This window comes from Rhinatrema bivittatum, chromosome 5 (genome assembly GCF_901001135.1).
Source record: "Rhinatrema bivittatum chromosome 5, aRhiBiv1.1, whole genome shotgun sequence".
NCBI lineage: Eukaryota > Metazoa > Chordata > Amphibia > Gymnophiona > Rhinatrematidae > Rhinatrema > Rhinatrema bivittatum.
The window spans coordinates 340,955,094-340,970,844 of NC_042619.1; the positions used below are offsets into that span (position 1 = coordinate 340,955,094).

Consider the following 15,751-nt stretch of genomic DNA (forward strand, 5'->3'; position numbering starts at 1 on the left):
GCCATCGGAGACCCGGGAAGCACCGGTGGAAGGGCAGTCATGAGCGCCTCCATCTGGGAAAGCAGCGATGCCAGTGCTGCTGGAATCGGGTCGGTGACCGGTTACACTCTCGGTGCCGGTGCCGGAGGGACCTGGAGTCATTGCATCGCTTTGTCGATGGCCTCCTGGACCAGCCGGTCCAGTTCTTCCTGGAGACCCGGGGCAATCAGCTCCGGCTCCGTGACGGAAGAGGGAGGCTGAGGCATAGTCGGAGGGACCACCTTTACAGGCGGAATCGCGACTCCCAAACCCCGATCGGGTGAGGGTGGCCTCGATGTCCCGGTCGCAGGAGTGGTCGGTGCCGCTCCTGGACGGGGCTTCTTCAACGGTGGCTCGGACGGTGGCAAGGTCGATGATTTTGCTCCCTCGACGGTCCGAGACCTACGGTGCCGATGGCGATGCTTCTCCCTACGATCTCCTCGATCTTGAGGGGGAAGTACGGGAGTCGATGGCCATGAAGACGTCTATGGCGGGCGGTCACCGGACGGTTGTCGATGGACCGACTTGGACGGTGCCAGTTCCGAGGACGTCGATGCGATGGACGGTGTCGGGGTGTGAGCACGGAAGAGGAGTCCCATCTTCTCCATTCTGGCTTTGCGACCCTTAGGTGTCATGAGGGCACACTTGGTGCAAGTTAGGATATCATGCTCATGGCCTAGACACAAAACACAGACTCCATGAGGGTCTGTGATACACATGGTGCGAGTACAGTCCGGGCACCGACGAAACCCCAACGCCATGGCCATGGAAAAATCGAGCCGCGGTACGGTCAACGGCCAGTAGGCCGCGAGGGCCAAACTCGACGGTAACCGACAAAAAACGGTGAAAAAACTTACCGGAGTACTGTGGTCGAAGAAAACTAGAGGGGGGACCCCTGTGGGGCGAAGTATTTTTAATTAATTCCGTTAGGAAAAATTCCTGTCAGGAATCAGTTCAGAGCTCCTAAACCGCGAGGCTACTGCTGCGCGGAAAAAAGAAGACTGAAGGGGGACCCCTGCTGGCTGCAGGGTTAGTGCCATGCTGGGCATGCCCAGTAGGGGCCAGTCAAAGTTCTGGAAACTTTGACAGAAGTTTTCCGTGATTGGGCTCCATCCTGATGATGTCACCCATATGTGAGGACTACCATCCTGCTTGTCCTGTGAGAATAGAACATACATAATCTAAAAATAACACAAAAAATTATCATACAAAAAAAATGAGAAGTCAGCTATTCATATAAGGACAGATTGCCAAGGTCACTTGGCCAGTATAATGGATTATGCTAATCCAGATAGCTCCTATTCTCCTGGATCTAAAATGTTCCAGCTCAAGACATCTGAAATGACATTCTCCACTCCTTCAATCTACAATACCAACAGCAGCTACAGATGACTTTTGGCCCACTTGATCAAGGGTCTCACTTCCAATGACACAGCTATACTTTTAGATCCACATTGCTGATTTATATATGCCACCGTAGTTGCACTAACATAGAATAAAATTAGTCATACTGGGTCAGATCAATGGTGGGGTGACTGAGAGAAACTTCTGGGAACAGACTGAAACTGACAGAGAGAGAAACTGTGGGGACAGGGTGAGTTGAGTGAAATAAAGAGAGATACTGGTTAAAAGGGGGGCCTCCCCCTCATCATGAGGCTCTTTGGTAGTTTACATCCTGATTTCTTGGCTCTTGGTAGGTGAAAGTTTGGCTGAATAACTTACCCAGCTAACTCTAATACTTAGAGTTAGCCGAATATGTTATTTGGCTTAGTCTAGACATGGCGAGAACAGTATTAAAATTATTCAGGAACATAGGAATAGCACAAGTAGCAAACCCAAAAAACAATCTAGGAATTCTGCCAGCATGATTACCCACTCCAGTAAAATAATGTTGCTCCTGCCAGCTGATCCTCTCTACCCTCTTATCCCCACAAAATATACCAAAAATGTAGCCTATAGGATCAAAAAGCCTCCGCTCCAACACCACCTCAAAATACAACATTAAGATAGGCATCCTCCCCCTTAAACCCAAGCTGAACCCATTGCTTTGACGCACCGGGAGCTGGATGATTGTACGAAGCTCCTGGTGGCAGTAATGGGTTTGGGGAGGGGTTTTTTCCAGGAAAGGTGGAAGGGTTCAGGTTGGGTGTATGGGAGAACGAACTGGAGGGCTTCTAGAGTGGCCCTACTTTAAAATTATATTTTGTGAATTCAGGCAGAGGGGTTTACGGTCTACAGGCCCACTGTGTGTCTAGCTTATTTTTGGGGGCTTAGCAATTGAGTATTCCAACTTCCCATGTGCAACATTTGTTTCACTAGCATGAGAGTCAGGCCAGTAGGTGTAGGTGTGTGTCTGTAGGTGTAGGTGTGTAGGTGTAGGGCTGTGTGTGTGTGTGGCAGAATATCACTATATTCTTTTAATATAGCCAGTTTAGGTAAACTTATCCAGGTACTTGCACCTAAACAATTTTAGTCAAATATATTCAGCAGTAGGTTTATCCAGCTGAATATCCATCATAACTTTTCTGGCTAATTTTAACTGAAAAAGTTATCCATTTTCCAGTTTTTTAAGTAATAACCTTACAACTTTTAAAAATTCCTGCCTATACTCACTGAGACATTATAGTTTGTGAGAAAAAGCAATTGTGTTCAATTTAACATGTACTTTTTAAAGAAAAACTAATCTAATCATTACATTAATTTGACTAAGGAGAAAAAAAAAAGAAAAAGCAAAGAAAATCCACCTGTTTTATCCATTGTTCCACACTCTACCATTATACGCAGCAAGCCACACAAGATCCTGGTGGCCTCATTCTGCATGGCTTCAGCATGTACTCCAGCAGAGAGGCACAGCGTCTGAAGAAGATTCACTGTGCTCACAAGCATTATGGCAGTGGGATGGAGATTTCTTTCAGCTGGCTCACCTTCTGAAATGACATGAAAGATAGAACTCTGTTGTGATCCTCACTGCTATTTCCCAGACAATCCTGAGGAATAATATACTCCTGACAATCAACTGTGTTTTCTTTGTAAAAGAGCAGGATGCATTAGTTACAAAAGTGGAAATTCCAAGCTAAGGACTGCATTCTAATAAAAAAGGGAACAATTAAGAAGCAGTCAACAGAAGAAAATATTTTAAGGAAAAAGCTTTTTATTATCATTAATGTTATCTTTGGTAGAGGTACCAATATCACACATAAAACTGCTCAACACAAGAGCTAAAAAATTAGAAATAGTGCAAAACTAGAACAAATGAAATATATGTTAATACAATCTCCATCCTATATTCCAGAAACTCCTCCCATTCCACCAGTTCCTCACCCAAATCCTCCCAACTATCAAAAACACTACCAGTTACATAGACAGTGAATTTAGAATATCATTCCAAAGTCACAGTGACAGGGTGTCCAGTAATATTTCCCATGTCTGAAGAAATGTTTTGCTCCGGGCCAAAGAAGACTACTGTGCTGACATTTTCTCCATAATCATGAGGGTGTGTATCCACAATATAGGTTTTCCGTAAAAACAATAAAGAATACCCATTGGACACATTAGACACATCAAAATTATCATCAAAATCTAAAAGACAAAAAAAAAAGCATTTTGTGTAATGGTCTGCCCAAGCCAAGCAGAGCTGTGTGCAAAAACAGATTTGTAAAATGCAGTAATCCAATCTCAGCTCCAAAAGCAATGCAGTTAACTCTCATCAGTACAATAAGATTTAGGACATTTACCCGATGATGATATACATGCTTTCTAAGCGCTGAGTGGAGACGAACATTTTATGCAAAAACTTATACTGCATCTCCCACAAGTTGGCAATTTCAACAAGAGAAGAGAGTCACAAAAGAATTTTGCATTGCATCTTCCTCTATATCTTCCCCCACATCCACTCGCCATCTATCAATTATATCAGAAAAAGAACCCCTGCAAATACATCCATTATATGTTTATAGAGCAAGGAAATCATACCCTTAAGAGGGTGACAATATATAAGATCACACTCAAAATCTGTCACTTTAAGAATGTTAGCATGTTTTCGTAATAAAGAATCACTATAGTGCCTAAGTTGCAAATAGGCAAAAAAGTTCTTGTCTACACTATATTTCTCTCTCAAAGATTCATATTCAATGAAATGTTGCCTATCTTCAATTAAAACCTGTTTTATGAAACAAAGACCTTTACTGGCTCAACAAGAAAAAACATAGGATTCCCTACCTGGCAGAAAATCCACATTCCCAACAATAGGCAAAAATATTGAAATCCTTGGGGACAAGCCATACTTAGTCCTTGCCCAATACTAACCTTTCAGAAAGCAGAAAGATAATTATCCCATCTTATCTTCTCAGATAAAGCCAACCCAGGAGCCTGCAATATAGAAGTTAACTGAAATAGATATCTTTTCCCACACTAAATAAACTCTGATAAAAATGTTTCCACTTTACAACTTTTCGTTGCAACACCAAATTGGTAATTGTTGTAAAATATACAACCATTTAGTCAAAATGAGCTTATTAACCACTTGTATTCTACCAAAACAAAAAATCCAATATTTCCAACTTCGCAATAGCTTAGCTGCTCCCTCTAACAGAAGAGTTACTATGAAACTATACAATCTAGAGACATCCCTAGGAATCTTAATATCTAAATATGTAATATGAACCCCGGCCCAAGCTAAGGGAAATGTACCCAACCAAACTGCCTTCCTGAGACATCAAGAGCTAGAGACTCCTCCATGTTGATATGTAATCCAAAAAAGGAGGCAAAAGACATTAAACAATCCATTAAAACCAGCAATGAAACATAGGGAAGTGCAAGTCAAACCAACAAATCATCAGCAAAGAGAGCTGTCTTAACTTCCACAACCCCAAAACAAATTCCCACAATCTGAGGTTCTAATAGCAGCTTTTGAGTTAAGAGTTCCATTGCCAAGTGACCCTCTTAAGAGAAAAATAGTCTGATATCAACCCATTACTAATAACTGCCGCTCTAGGATTCTTATAAAGAAACTATACCATAAAAAAATGTATCAATAAACCCAAACTACCCCAGAATATAAAATAAATATTACCAAGATATATTGTTAAAGGCTTTCTCTATATCATAGCTAATAAGAAGGGAATCCAGTTCATCTGCAATATTTGTTCCAAGGCTGCCAAAACCTTCCGCACATTTGTGCAGGCCATTCAACCTTTTACAAACCCAACTTGTTCTTTACTAATCAAGGCCGCGATAGGAAAAGGGTATGGGCAGGCAAATAAGTAGCTGGCCACATCACAGCGTACGGTAAAGCACGCAGCACTGCATTATCATATGTGGTGATATCGGCCGTGCTACTCATTTTCGCCCATGGGAAAAGCTGTAGCTATTTCCTATGAAATTGCCCACACTAGTGTGCCATAGTTTATCACACACAGCGCTGGCAGCCCCTAATCTCCATAAACCACATCCAAACTCCTCACCTACTGAATAATACATTTTAATTTGCATATGTGATTCGCAATAGGCCGTTATCACACGCATTACTGTGTTATCATGTGCGATAACGGCCTATCGCAAAATGACGAATAACTCTGCAAATGCGGAAAAATCTCTGCCTGTCTATTCACCAAGATTTTAGTGTAAATTTTCACATCAAAATTTGAGAGAGAAATTGGATGATAAAAATAGAGTAACTCCAAATCGTTCCCTTTATCAGTATCAGAATAAAAAGAACATTTTTCATTGAAAAGGGTAATATACCTGACTTAATCGCATCATTATATGGTTTTTTTTTCCCAAGGGAACTAACATCTGTGCTTGCAACATCTTATAAAATTCAGAAGGGTAGCCATTTGGACCAGGAGTTTTACTGCTTTGAGAGAGCGATCATCATCAAGAATTTCCACCATTCTTATTGGATGCTCTAAATATGAAGATATGTCCCAAGATACCTGAGGTAATCGTAGCCCATGAAAAAAAAATCCCCCCCCCCCTCCTATTCATAGCATGCTCAGGGCTTTCAGAATACAATTGCTCATAAAATATGTGTAAGATGATCTAAATTCCTCTATTGTTAAAAAAAACTCTCATACCTGTATTATCTTTAAGAGTAGGAATAAATTTAGAACCCTTTTCAGATTTAAACAACCTTGACAGCCCCTTATCCACTTTATTATCATATTGAAAAATTTGATGCTTGTAAAATAAGAGTATTTGTAGTACGCTGATGTAGTAATGTATTCAGTGCAGTTTGTACTGCAAAAAAATGTCTTCTGATTGGCTGCACTTATATTCCCCACCAACCTCAAGCGCACCTTACATAACTTGGTTTTCCAGCCTAAGAAGATTTTGGTTCAGGAATTTCTTCTTAGAAGACACAAAAGAGATGATCTCCCCTCTTAAAACAGCTTTGGCTACCTCCCAATATAATCCGGGTTGTTCTTAAAGTTGCTCATTGTTCTTAGCATAATCCTGCCATTTTCTCAAAACAAATTCTTTAAATTCAGGATCATTAAATAAGTTAACGGCATTCTCCAAAGATAGGAACGATTCAATTCTCTCAAAGTTATAGTGTAGGATCACAGGAACATTGTCAGAAATTACAAAGGGGCAATGTACACAGTATACATTTTAGCAAACAACTTTTCTGATATTAAAATATAATCTAAATGACTTTGCATATGACGGGCCCTGAACACATGAGTAAACTCCTTAACTCCTTGATGCAGTAATTGTCATATATCTAACAATTTCAATGACTTACATAAGAAAGAGACACCCTTAACAGATCACAAATACGATATTGTAAAGGCACTCTCTCTATCCAACCAAAGATCAACACAATTCATATCCCCTCCTACTAAGAATGGAACATTCTCAAACTATATCAACGGCTCAAGCAACTCAGTGAAAAATTCATGAGAATGGACATTGAGGGCATACACCAAGAAAACACAGAGTTGTTTCCCAAAAATATTGCCTACCCAAATGACATAACAACCCTCAGGATTTACAAGAACTCAATCTTCAGTGATAGCAAAAGAATTGTGGAATAAGATAGCAATCCCCGCTTTCCTAGTAACTGGGGATGAAGTCACAAAAACACTTCCCATTCAATCCCATTTCAGCTTCAAATGTTCCTGTTCTGAAAGATGTCTCTCTTGCAACAATGTAATACTTTCCCCCTGTTTCCTTACGGAGGATTACATTTTTTGTAGCTTAATAGGTGAACCAATGTCAGCCGTATTCCAATAAATTATATTACTTCCCATAGAGCAGAGCTTTCCAAACTGTGTGTCGGGACACGTTAGTGTGTCGCCTGCAGTTTGCAGGTGTGTCGCGCAAGCCCGGTCAACTCTGATGCGAGTTTGGGCTTTTTTTTTTTTCTAGAGATTCACTTTTTTTTTTTCAGTTTATGGGTTGCTTATTATTGGGTGATTTTTGCTGTCAATCACGTTTTTTTGGGGGGCTTGGTGGGTGGAACGAGCCCAGCCATCCTTGCATTGGCTGCTGCTGCCGATGAGGCCTGGCCATGAGGAGTACTGACTGCAAGCAGCAGTGCCTGGTGATCATGGAAGGGAGTGAAGCACTTAACTGGCAACAATCAAAAAGACGAGGTACATGAGTGTGGGGGCCAGACATGTGCTGGGGGAGAGAGATGAATGAGTGGGGGGCAAACGTGCTGGGGGGACAGACATGTGCTTGAGGGGGAGAGATATGAGTGTGTGGGGGCCAGACATGTGCTGGGGGGAGGAGAGAGATGAGGGTGTGGAGGACAGACAATTTGTTTTATTATTGTTTCTCATAAATTATAACAATAACATGAATCTTGGAATATATATTTTTAATATAAATTTAAGGTTTTCATGAGATAGGTTGTGTCGTGAAACATTTTATTTATGTATATATTTAAGGAAACATACATAAATTGTCGAAATATGTTTCGTTCGTTTAACCTTTAACCTCTGGTTTACTAGTAGACTGAATTACCGTGTCGTGAAATTATGTTTGTCTAAAAAGTGTGTCACCAACATGAAAAGTTTGGAAAGCTCTGCCATAGAGAGTATGAGGCAGCACCCCTAGTGTTCCCTTATTTTCATGTGCAGGACCAGGTTAGATGACTGGTCCACCTTAAATGCCTTAAGGAGATTATGTTGTATGGGCGGGATTCTGTGGACAGGTCGGACTCAGAGGGTATGACCAGAGACTGGAGAATAGGAGCTGGGATCCAGTTGGGGATAACCAGACCAGGCCCAGGTCTCCGGGAGGAATGCAGCTCCTGTAAGTAATACTGTCCAAACCCTGAGCTGAGACGAAGCAACACACTGTAAGTAAAAAGAGTACACTGTCTGAGGAGAAGACAGTCTATTGTTGTACATGTGTGAAGTTATAATAAAGAGAAACTGTTTTAAAAAGACTAGAGTCAGATTGCATTCTGCCTCCAGGCATGTGGAAATCACCGCTTGGTCCCACATATGGTGTCATGGGTGGGATGTTTCAATGCTTTGCACAGAAAAACCCCAGCTGCCAAGAAAGTATCTGTGTGGTGTGCAGAGAGTTGTGAAAAGGACCTGTGGTTCTAAATGCTGTACAGAACCCAGGGGGCCTGAGGCTCTTGAGCGCAGGTGTGCACAGAGCGGAGCATGGCGGCCAGCCAGCGCAGCACTAAGGAGTTACTGTTGCCTTTCAACGAGGGTATACACTAATCTTTCTCATGCCTTATTCAAAAGAAAAAAATAACACTAAGCCTATCCAACTCTGAGTGATTTTTTTTTCCTGTCAGTCCAGGCAGGACTACCCTCGGCCTGGAATATTTTATCTCATGGCTGCAACTGCAGACAGGCCCCAGTATTAATTTGATTTAATATTCCGCTTTGTGGCACTTCAAAGTGAATTACATTCAGGCACTGAAGGTATTTCTCTATCTCCAGAGGGCTTACAATCTTAGGAGGTAATTTTAAAAGGAGTTACACATATAAATATAACATACTATTGTAGCAATTTTAAAAAGCCATTTACAAGTGTAAAGTGCACTTACACAAAGTCCATTTCCACATGAAAAATCCAATTTTAGTCGGTAAAGGCTTTTTAACATCAGGTCCTAAGTTTTTACCTGATGTAACAGAGGGTAAAGTGACTTGTCCAAGGTCACAAGGAGTGGCACTGGGATTTGAACCCTGGTTTCCCCGGTTCTTAGCCCGTTGCTCGAATCACTAGACTGTACTCTCAGGAAAGTTTAATAAGGTTTGTTGTTCTGTGCTGCTGCTTTAGATCGGAATTTTTCCAGCACAAGTCTCTATGTAAATAGCTAGACGAAAGATAAGGAAGAACAATTTTTTTTCTCTTTCTTATGGCTAGTATGGGTCTCTACCTGTGCAGGAGCAGAAACATATGTAGCACAGCATGAACAGTCTTTAGCTTGCCAGAGAACACAGGAGGCAGGGCTCCACCTATTCTTCTACAGACTTATTTACAGACAAATTAAACAACCAAAAGCTTGCTTACCTCAGCAGTCCTGGCAGCAGAAATGTAGCAGATTATAGATACTTAGTTTTAGCAAATTTCTAGATTTCTTTTCCTCTCTTCTATAGCCTCCCTTTCCCTCTGGGCTCTGGTGTCTCATCCCTCTCCCCAGAATAAGAGCACCCAGCGAGACCATCTTGAATTTCTCCCGTGTAAGGAATTTGTTCAAGGCACTTAAGTCCAAAATTGGATGAAGGCCCCCTGTCCACTTTGGGATGAGGAAATACCAGGAGTAGAAGCCAATTCCCTGCTGACCGGGAGGAATGGATTTGATTGCCTTGGCCATTATGAGGCCACAGAGCTCCTGGAGTAGTATTCCCTGATCCGCTGAGGCCCCCTAAGAGGGGCACGGGGGAGAGTCCAGGGGAACCTCTTGGAAATTTAACCTGTAGCCTGGTGATGAATGAGAGGACCCACTGAGATCCAAGGTGATGGCCGTCCAACAGTCTGCAAAGGACATGAGCCGACCTCCTACTGGAAGCTGCATTGCAAACTAGCTTGGACTCCCTTGCAGGCAATCAAAATCCCATAGCGGAAGTCTGCTGCAAGGCTGCTGAGTTCTGGAGACACACCTTTGCCTAGCATGAAACCTTGGTCTGGCCCATTGAGACCGTGCTCTACTTGCAAGAGGGTATTTCCTCAGCTAGTAGAAAGGGCGTCGGGGCCCCTGCCTCGAGGATTTCTTGCTCAAAGACTGTGGGTCCGAGGTGCAAGCCGAGAGATGCTGCAGAGTCTCATGATGATATTTGAGCTGTGCTACTGCCTCATTCATCTTGTTGCCAAAGAGATTCTTTCCAGTACATGGCAGATCAGCAATAAGGTCTTGCACTTTGGGTTAAAGATTGGAGATCCGAAGCCAAGCAATACGACAACCCCAATGCTGCCACAGCTACCTTTGCCGCTGTCTCAAAGACATCATATGCGGACCTAACTTTATGTTTCTCGCATTCTAATCCCTGCTGCACAACCTTCAGGAAATCTTCCTGGATTTGAGGGAGGCGCTCTAGCAATTCCTGAAGGTGCTTCCAAAGGTTTCTGGAATATTAGATCATATATAAATGGTAGCAGGCAATGCAGGCCGCCAACATGGGTCCCTGGAAGACCTTTCGGCCCAGGGCATATAAGGCCTTGTGCTCATGGCCTGGCAGAGCCGAGGCATGGGTGTGAGACCTCTTCGCTTTCTTAAGGCCTGTTGCCACCATCACAGACTAGTTGTGGAGATGATGCCGCTCAAATCCGGTAATTGGTTGAACTAGGTACACCGCATCGGTCTTCCTGTTTACCAGGGAGACCAAGTTTGGATGCTCCCAGAGCCAGACAATCAAGTCCTTGAATATATCACAGACTGGGACTGCAACAATCTCCTTAGGAGCGTCCATGAACTGTAGGATCTCCAGCATCTTGTGCCTGAAGCCTTCTTCATTCAGGAGCTCAAAGGGGACAGACTCCACCATTGCTTGTACAAAGCCTGCAAATGACAAATCCTCTGGCGTCTCTCCTATGGAGGAGAGGGCTCATAAAGTAGTTCCTCAGAGTCCACAGAAGAAGTGACGGAAGGCTCATCTTCCCAAGGGTTGTAAGGGCATAAGCCTTGCTCCCTGGCAACAGCGGCAGGGGAGCATGAAGAACGGTCATGGGTCGGGGCGCCGGGCGCACTGAGAGCCCCTCAGGCACCACGGGTCCCGGGGGCACCATCGGCATCGAAGGACCCAGAAACTCAAGACTTGGCAAGGAAGGAATCTGTGATGGGATGGTCTCTGATTGTGACCTCAACGGCACCCGCATGGCAGCAAGGGCTCCCTTAGCATCAGCGCAGGTTGCATCGGCAGTGCACCAAGAAGCAGATGCAAGTGCTCAAGAGACAGGGCAGGCTCCGATGGTGGCAGAGGCCCCGAGGGGGCCAGCAGCTCCATGCCCTGCAGGGCTCGCCCCACCACCAACCGTACTCTGTGCTCCAACTCCTCCTCAAATGCTGTCGATGACAGTACAGCCTGAGGAGGAGAAGGAGTAACCTGGATCCTCTCGGAGTCCCGAGGGGAACTGGTACCCAGCACAGATATCGGTGGGGACCACCTCAGGCCCTTAGCCTCGATGAAGGTCAATGTCTCGTCGGCACAGGGCTGCTTCGTTGGCGTCGCAGATGATGCCGGCACTTTAACAAGCTTGGAGCTATGGGAGGAAGGTGATCGATGACGGTGCTTCCTCGATTTCTCCCGATGCTCGGCCCGGTATTTACCCAGTGCTGAGGATGATGGCGATGATCCAAACCTAGAGAGGGAAGAGATAGACAGGGGCTGATCCCCAGCACCTCCTTCCAGCTGGAAAGCTTGTCCATCTTGTCCAAATGTGCTCGGCAACCTTTGGGGGGTCATCTGAGCACAGAAAGAGCATCGTGCGAGGCCCCTAGGCACAGAATGGAGACTTTGTGGGAGTCTCTGATGTACATTTATTTATTTTATTTTATTTATTTAGAGCTTTTTTATACCGGCATTCATGATATAATCATATCATGCCGGTTTACAGATAACAAGGGGTGCAGTAACTTCGTACATATAACAAGTGCATAAGAAACAATAAAGTTACAATATAACAGGGTTGCTAGAACGGGTGGAGCAAGGAGACAATAATTAAAGAAAATTATACAGAAGTAAAATATTTACAATAAGCAGTATTTACATTATGCAGCAATGGTCTACATTATGCAGCAATGGTCTGTTAATGGATGTTAGACTCGGGAAAGGCTTGTTTAAATACATGGTCCGGAGGCACTGGGGGCAATGACGGAAACCGGAGGACGCCATGGAAAAAAGCCAAAACGGTCGATGGCCAGCGGCCATGGGAAGATGGCACTATCGGCAATCAAAAACAAAGAACATTGTATTTACTGCGACGCCTCCAACTAGGGTCGGGAAGGGATTGAGGGACCTGGTGTGGCAAAAAGAATGAGAGAAACTCAAAAAGAAAGTTTTCTGAAGAAAAAAGCACATGCTCCATGTCCGCGAGGCAACAGCTCCACGGAAAAGAAGAGATTCAAAAGGGACTCCATGTGGATGCATGGATAGTGGCATGCTGGGCATGCTCAGTGTGTCTAGTGAAAGTTCTATATACTTTAACAGAAGTTTTCCATGCCTGCCTCCATCTGATGATGTCACCCACATGTGAGGACTACCATCCTGCTTGCCCTAGAAGAAATATTCTTTCCTTTAACAAGTCTATCCACACCCCTATAAAATTCATTTTTTGAGCTGGCACCAAATTCAACTTATCAAAATTGATCACAAAACCGAAGCTCTGCAATAAGGCAATTGTCTAGTGCATACTGTCAAGCACAGATTCCCAAGAGCGAATTGTTATTAGCCAGTCAACCATATAAGAGAAGACATCATAAAAAAGCTGCTACAACCACCAGGCATTTGATGAATGCTCTCAGGCAGCAGTGAGGCCAAACAGGAGCACTCTGTATTAGTAATGGGTAGAATGGGGGAATATGATAAAGGTCTTTAAAATCATGAGAGGTTTTGAATGAGTAGATGTGAATCGGTTATTTACACTTTCGAATAATAGAAGGACTAGGGGGCATTCCATAAAGTTATCAAGTAGCACATTTAAGACTAATTGGACAAAATTATTTTTCACTCAACACACAATAAAGCTCTGGAATTTGTTGCCAGAGGATGTGGTTAATGCAGTTAGTGTAGCTGGGTTTAAAAAAATGTTTGGATAAATTATTGGAAGAGAAGTCCATTAACTGATATTAATCAAGTTCACTTAGGGAATGGCCTCTGCTTTTACTGGCATCAGAAGCATGGGATCGTCTTGTTGTTTGGGTACTTGTCAGGTTCTTGTGGCCTGGTTTGGCCTCTGTTGGAAAAAGGATGCTGGGCTTGATGCACCCTTGGTCTGACCCAGCATGGCAATTTCTTATGTTCTTAATCCACTTTGAATGGAAGGTAGCACCAATGTGAATAGTGTATGGATATTTACAAGCAAGCACCCTTCACATCCAATACACATATCCATTTGCCCTTCTGATTGAAGGGGAGAATTATGCTGGAGTTCATTATGAATTTCTCTTGAAGCAGGTGCATGTTCAGATGCCTCAGATCAAGAATGGGCTGCAAACCCCACAAATTCTTGAGGAAGTACCAGGAGTAAAATCCCTGTATATGTTGGCACATTAGAACAGGTTCTATTACCCGCTGTTGCAGTAAAGTTTAAACATCTAGGCGCAGTCGCCGAAGATGGGTGCAGGATGAAGAGTGTAGGAGAAACAGTAGTGAGAGAAATGTAAGTGGTACCCAGAGCACATTATTTGGAGGACCCATGGGTGATAAGATACCACTTTTGCAGAAAAAGATGGATTCTGCCCACAACCAGGACGAAGAGGTGTGGTTTGAGGAATGGGATAAAAAACCGGGCCCTAGTTTAAGTTGGGCTGATTTGAGTCTATTTTTTATGCCTGCATTCCCTTTGTCTAGGCTTCATGGTAATAGGTTGCTGATGCTTAATACGAAGCGGTAGCGAAGAGCATTGATGACAGGCAAAGAAAAATGGCCACTAATAGCAGGCTCTTTATGGTACAATTGGTGGCTCAAGACCTGTCAAGCGGGATTGTATAGCCACATACTGATATTTGATCTGTGGCATGCTTTCCCTAAGTTTCTCATCAAACAAGTTATCTTCTAGACAGAGAAGATCCACTAATATCTCATGCACATCCTCTTGAATTGAGTTGGCCCTGAGCCACGCCACATGATGAGCGTCTAGGGAATATATAGAGGTTATAAAGATGGATATGAAGGCTTCATAGATGGAACGTAAAAAATGTTGAGAACTCTCATCTTCATCTAGAAAAAGACTGGAGATAATACCCAGAACATCCATTTGTCTGCAGGAAAGGCTTCAGCTTCTGCTGTCGTGTATATACTGCTCCATAGAGAATTGATAAATCGTAAAGCTTTTCTACCAAACTGGTCTAGAAATCAGTGGGGTCTTTTCCAGGTGGAGAATTGGAGTGAATCCACAACCTTTTTGCTTTTCTGATCGCAGATTCAACCACCACCAAATTTTGCAGCAATTGTATGACACAAGAGTGTGGAGATTGCTGAACCCTGAACTTCAGGTCCAATTTTCTTGTCATTGGCATAAGAGAAAAAGGGGTTTTCCAGATTCTCATCTGTAGAGTACAGAGAAACAGCATGGTCAAGTAGAGCTACTGGCTCTGATGGTGAATCAAGGATTTGTAGAAGGCCCAGTAGTTCAGAATGAGCGTCTGTATCTTTATAAATATGGACCTCCAGGGTTCCAGCCATTTTTTCCAATTAAATTTGAGTAAGAAAGGTTTTCTGAAGCAAAGTATGGATAGGTAGCTCTGGAAAAGGCTTAGAAGGCATGCCTATAGAGCCTTCATCTGAATCCAATAACACAGTATTACTCACCCAAGAGGGTAATGAAGATGAAGGGATTCAGTAGGCTCCTCTGGTAGGATCACAGGTGGTACCGAGCAGTCCAATCTTTCTGATCTTGAAGACTCTGCTGTAATGGAGTGGGATGAAGAAAAAGTCTGAAGAATGGGCTCTGAGGATGTGTGTGAAACAGGGATTCCTTAGGTGGAATTGCCACAGCCAAGTTCTGAAGAACAGACTGGAGTGAAGGCCTGACTGCATGGATAATGCAGAGAAAAAGGTTTTCACCAGAAGTGTAATCTGGTCCACCAATAGGTATAGATTTTGACTTGCTGTAGGTGGTGGTACATCCTCCTCTGATATCAAGACAAGTTCCTCCAATTGGTCCTGAGGAACATCCAACATAAGTGGGAGCATAAAACATACAGGATCTGGATTCCACCAATATTCGAGGCAAGGAAAGTGCTCTGATGATTGGAAGATGGTGGAATAATCTTATACCCTCTCCTGCAGGGTATAAGATTAGTAGAGAGATGCTAAGACTGGTAACTTGGACGGAGTAGAATGCTTCAAGGTTTTCAAAGACATAGACTTGCCATGCTGAGAGGAACAGTAGTTGGACGGCATAGAGGCTGCACAGATAATACAAATGCAAGCTGCATCACTGTTGCACTGTGTGGCTCCACATCGGGCCCCGAGTGCATCAATCCAGGTGCACCAAGTAATTGAAAAGCTGAGATTTGGGGATGTGTCAAGATATTGTGGTGCATTCATTGTGCAGAGACAGAATGTGTTGACCCCGTCTGTGTTGAGCGGTCCGATAC

The 15,751-nt window shown here is 43.4% G+C and overlaps 1 protein-coding gene across 1 annotated transcript in view; it reads right to left on the reverse strand.

Annotated features, from left to right (window-relative positions):
• Nucleotides 1-15,751, reverse strand: part of LOC115092958 (E3 ubiquitin-protein ligase HERC2-like) — a 2,733,734-nt gene that overhangs the window by 1,791,451 nt on the left and 926,532 nt on the right. The window contains 1 exon segment of the mRNA XM_029604466.1: nt 2,763-2,945. Coding sequence (XP_029460326.1) covers nt 2,763-2,945 — 183 coding nt within the window.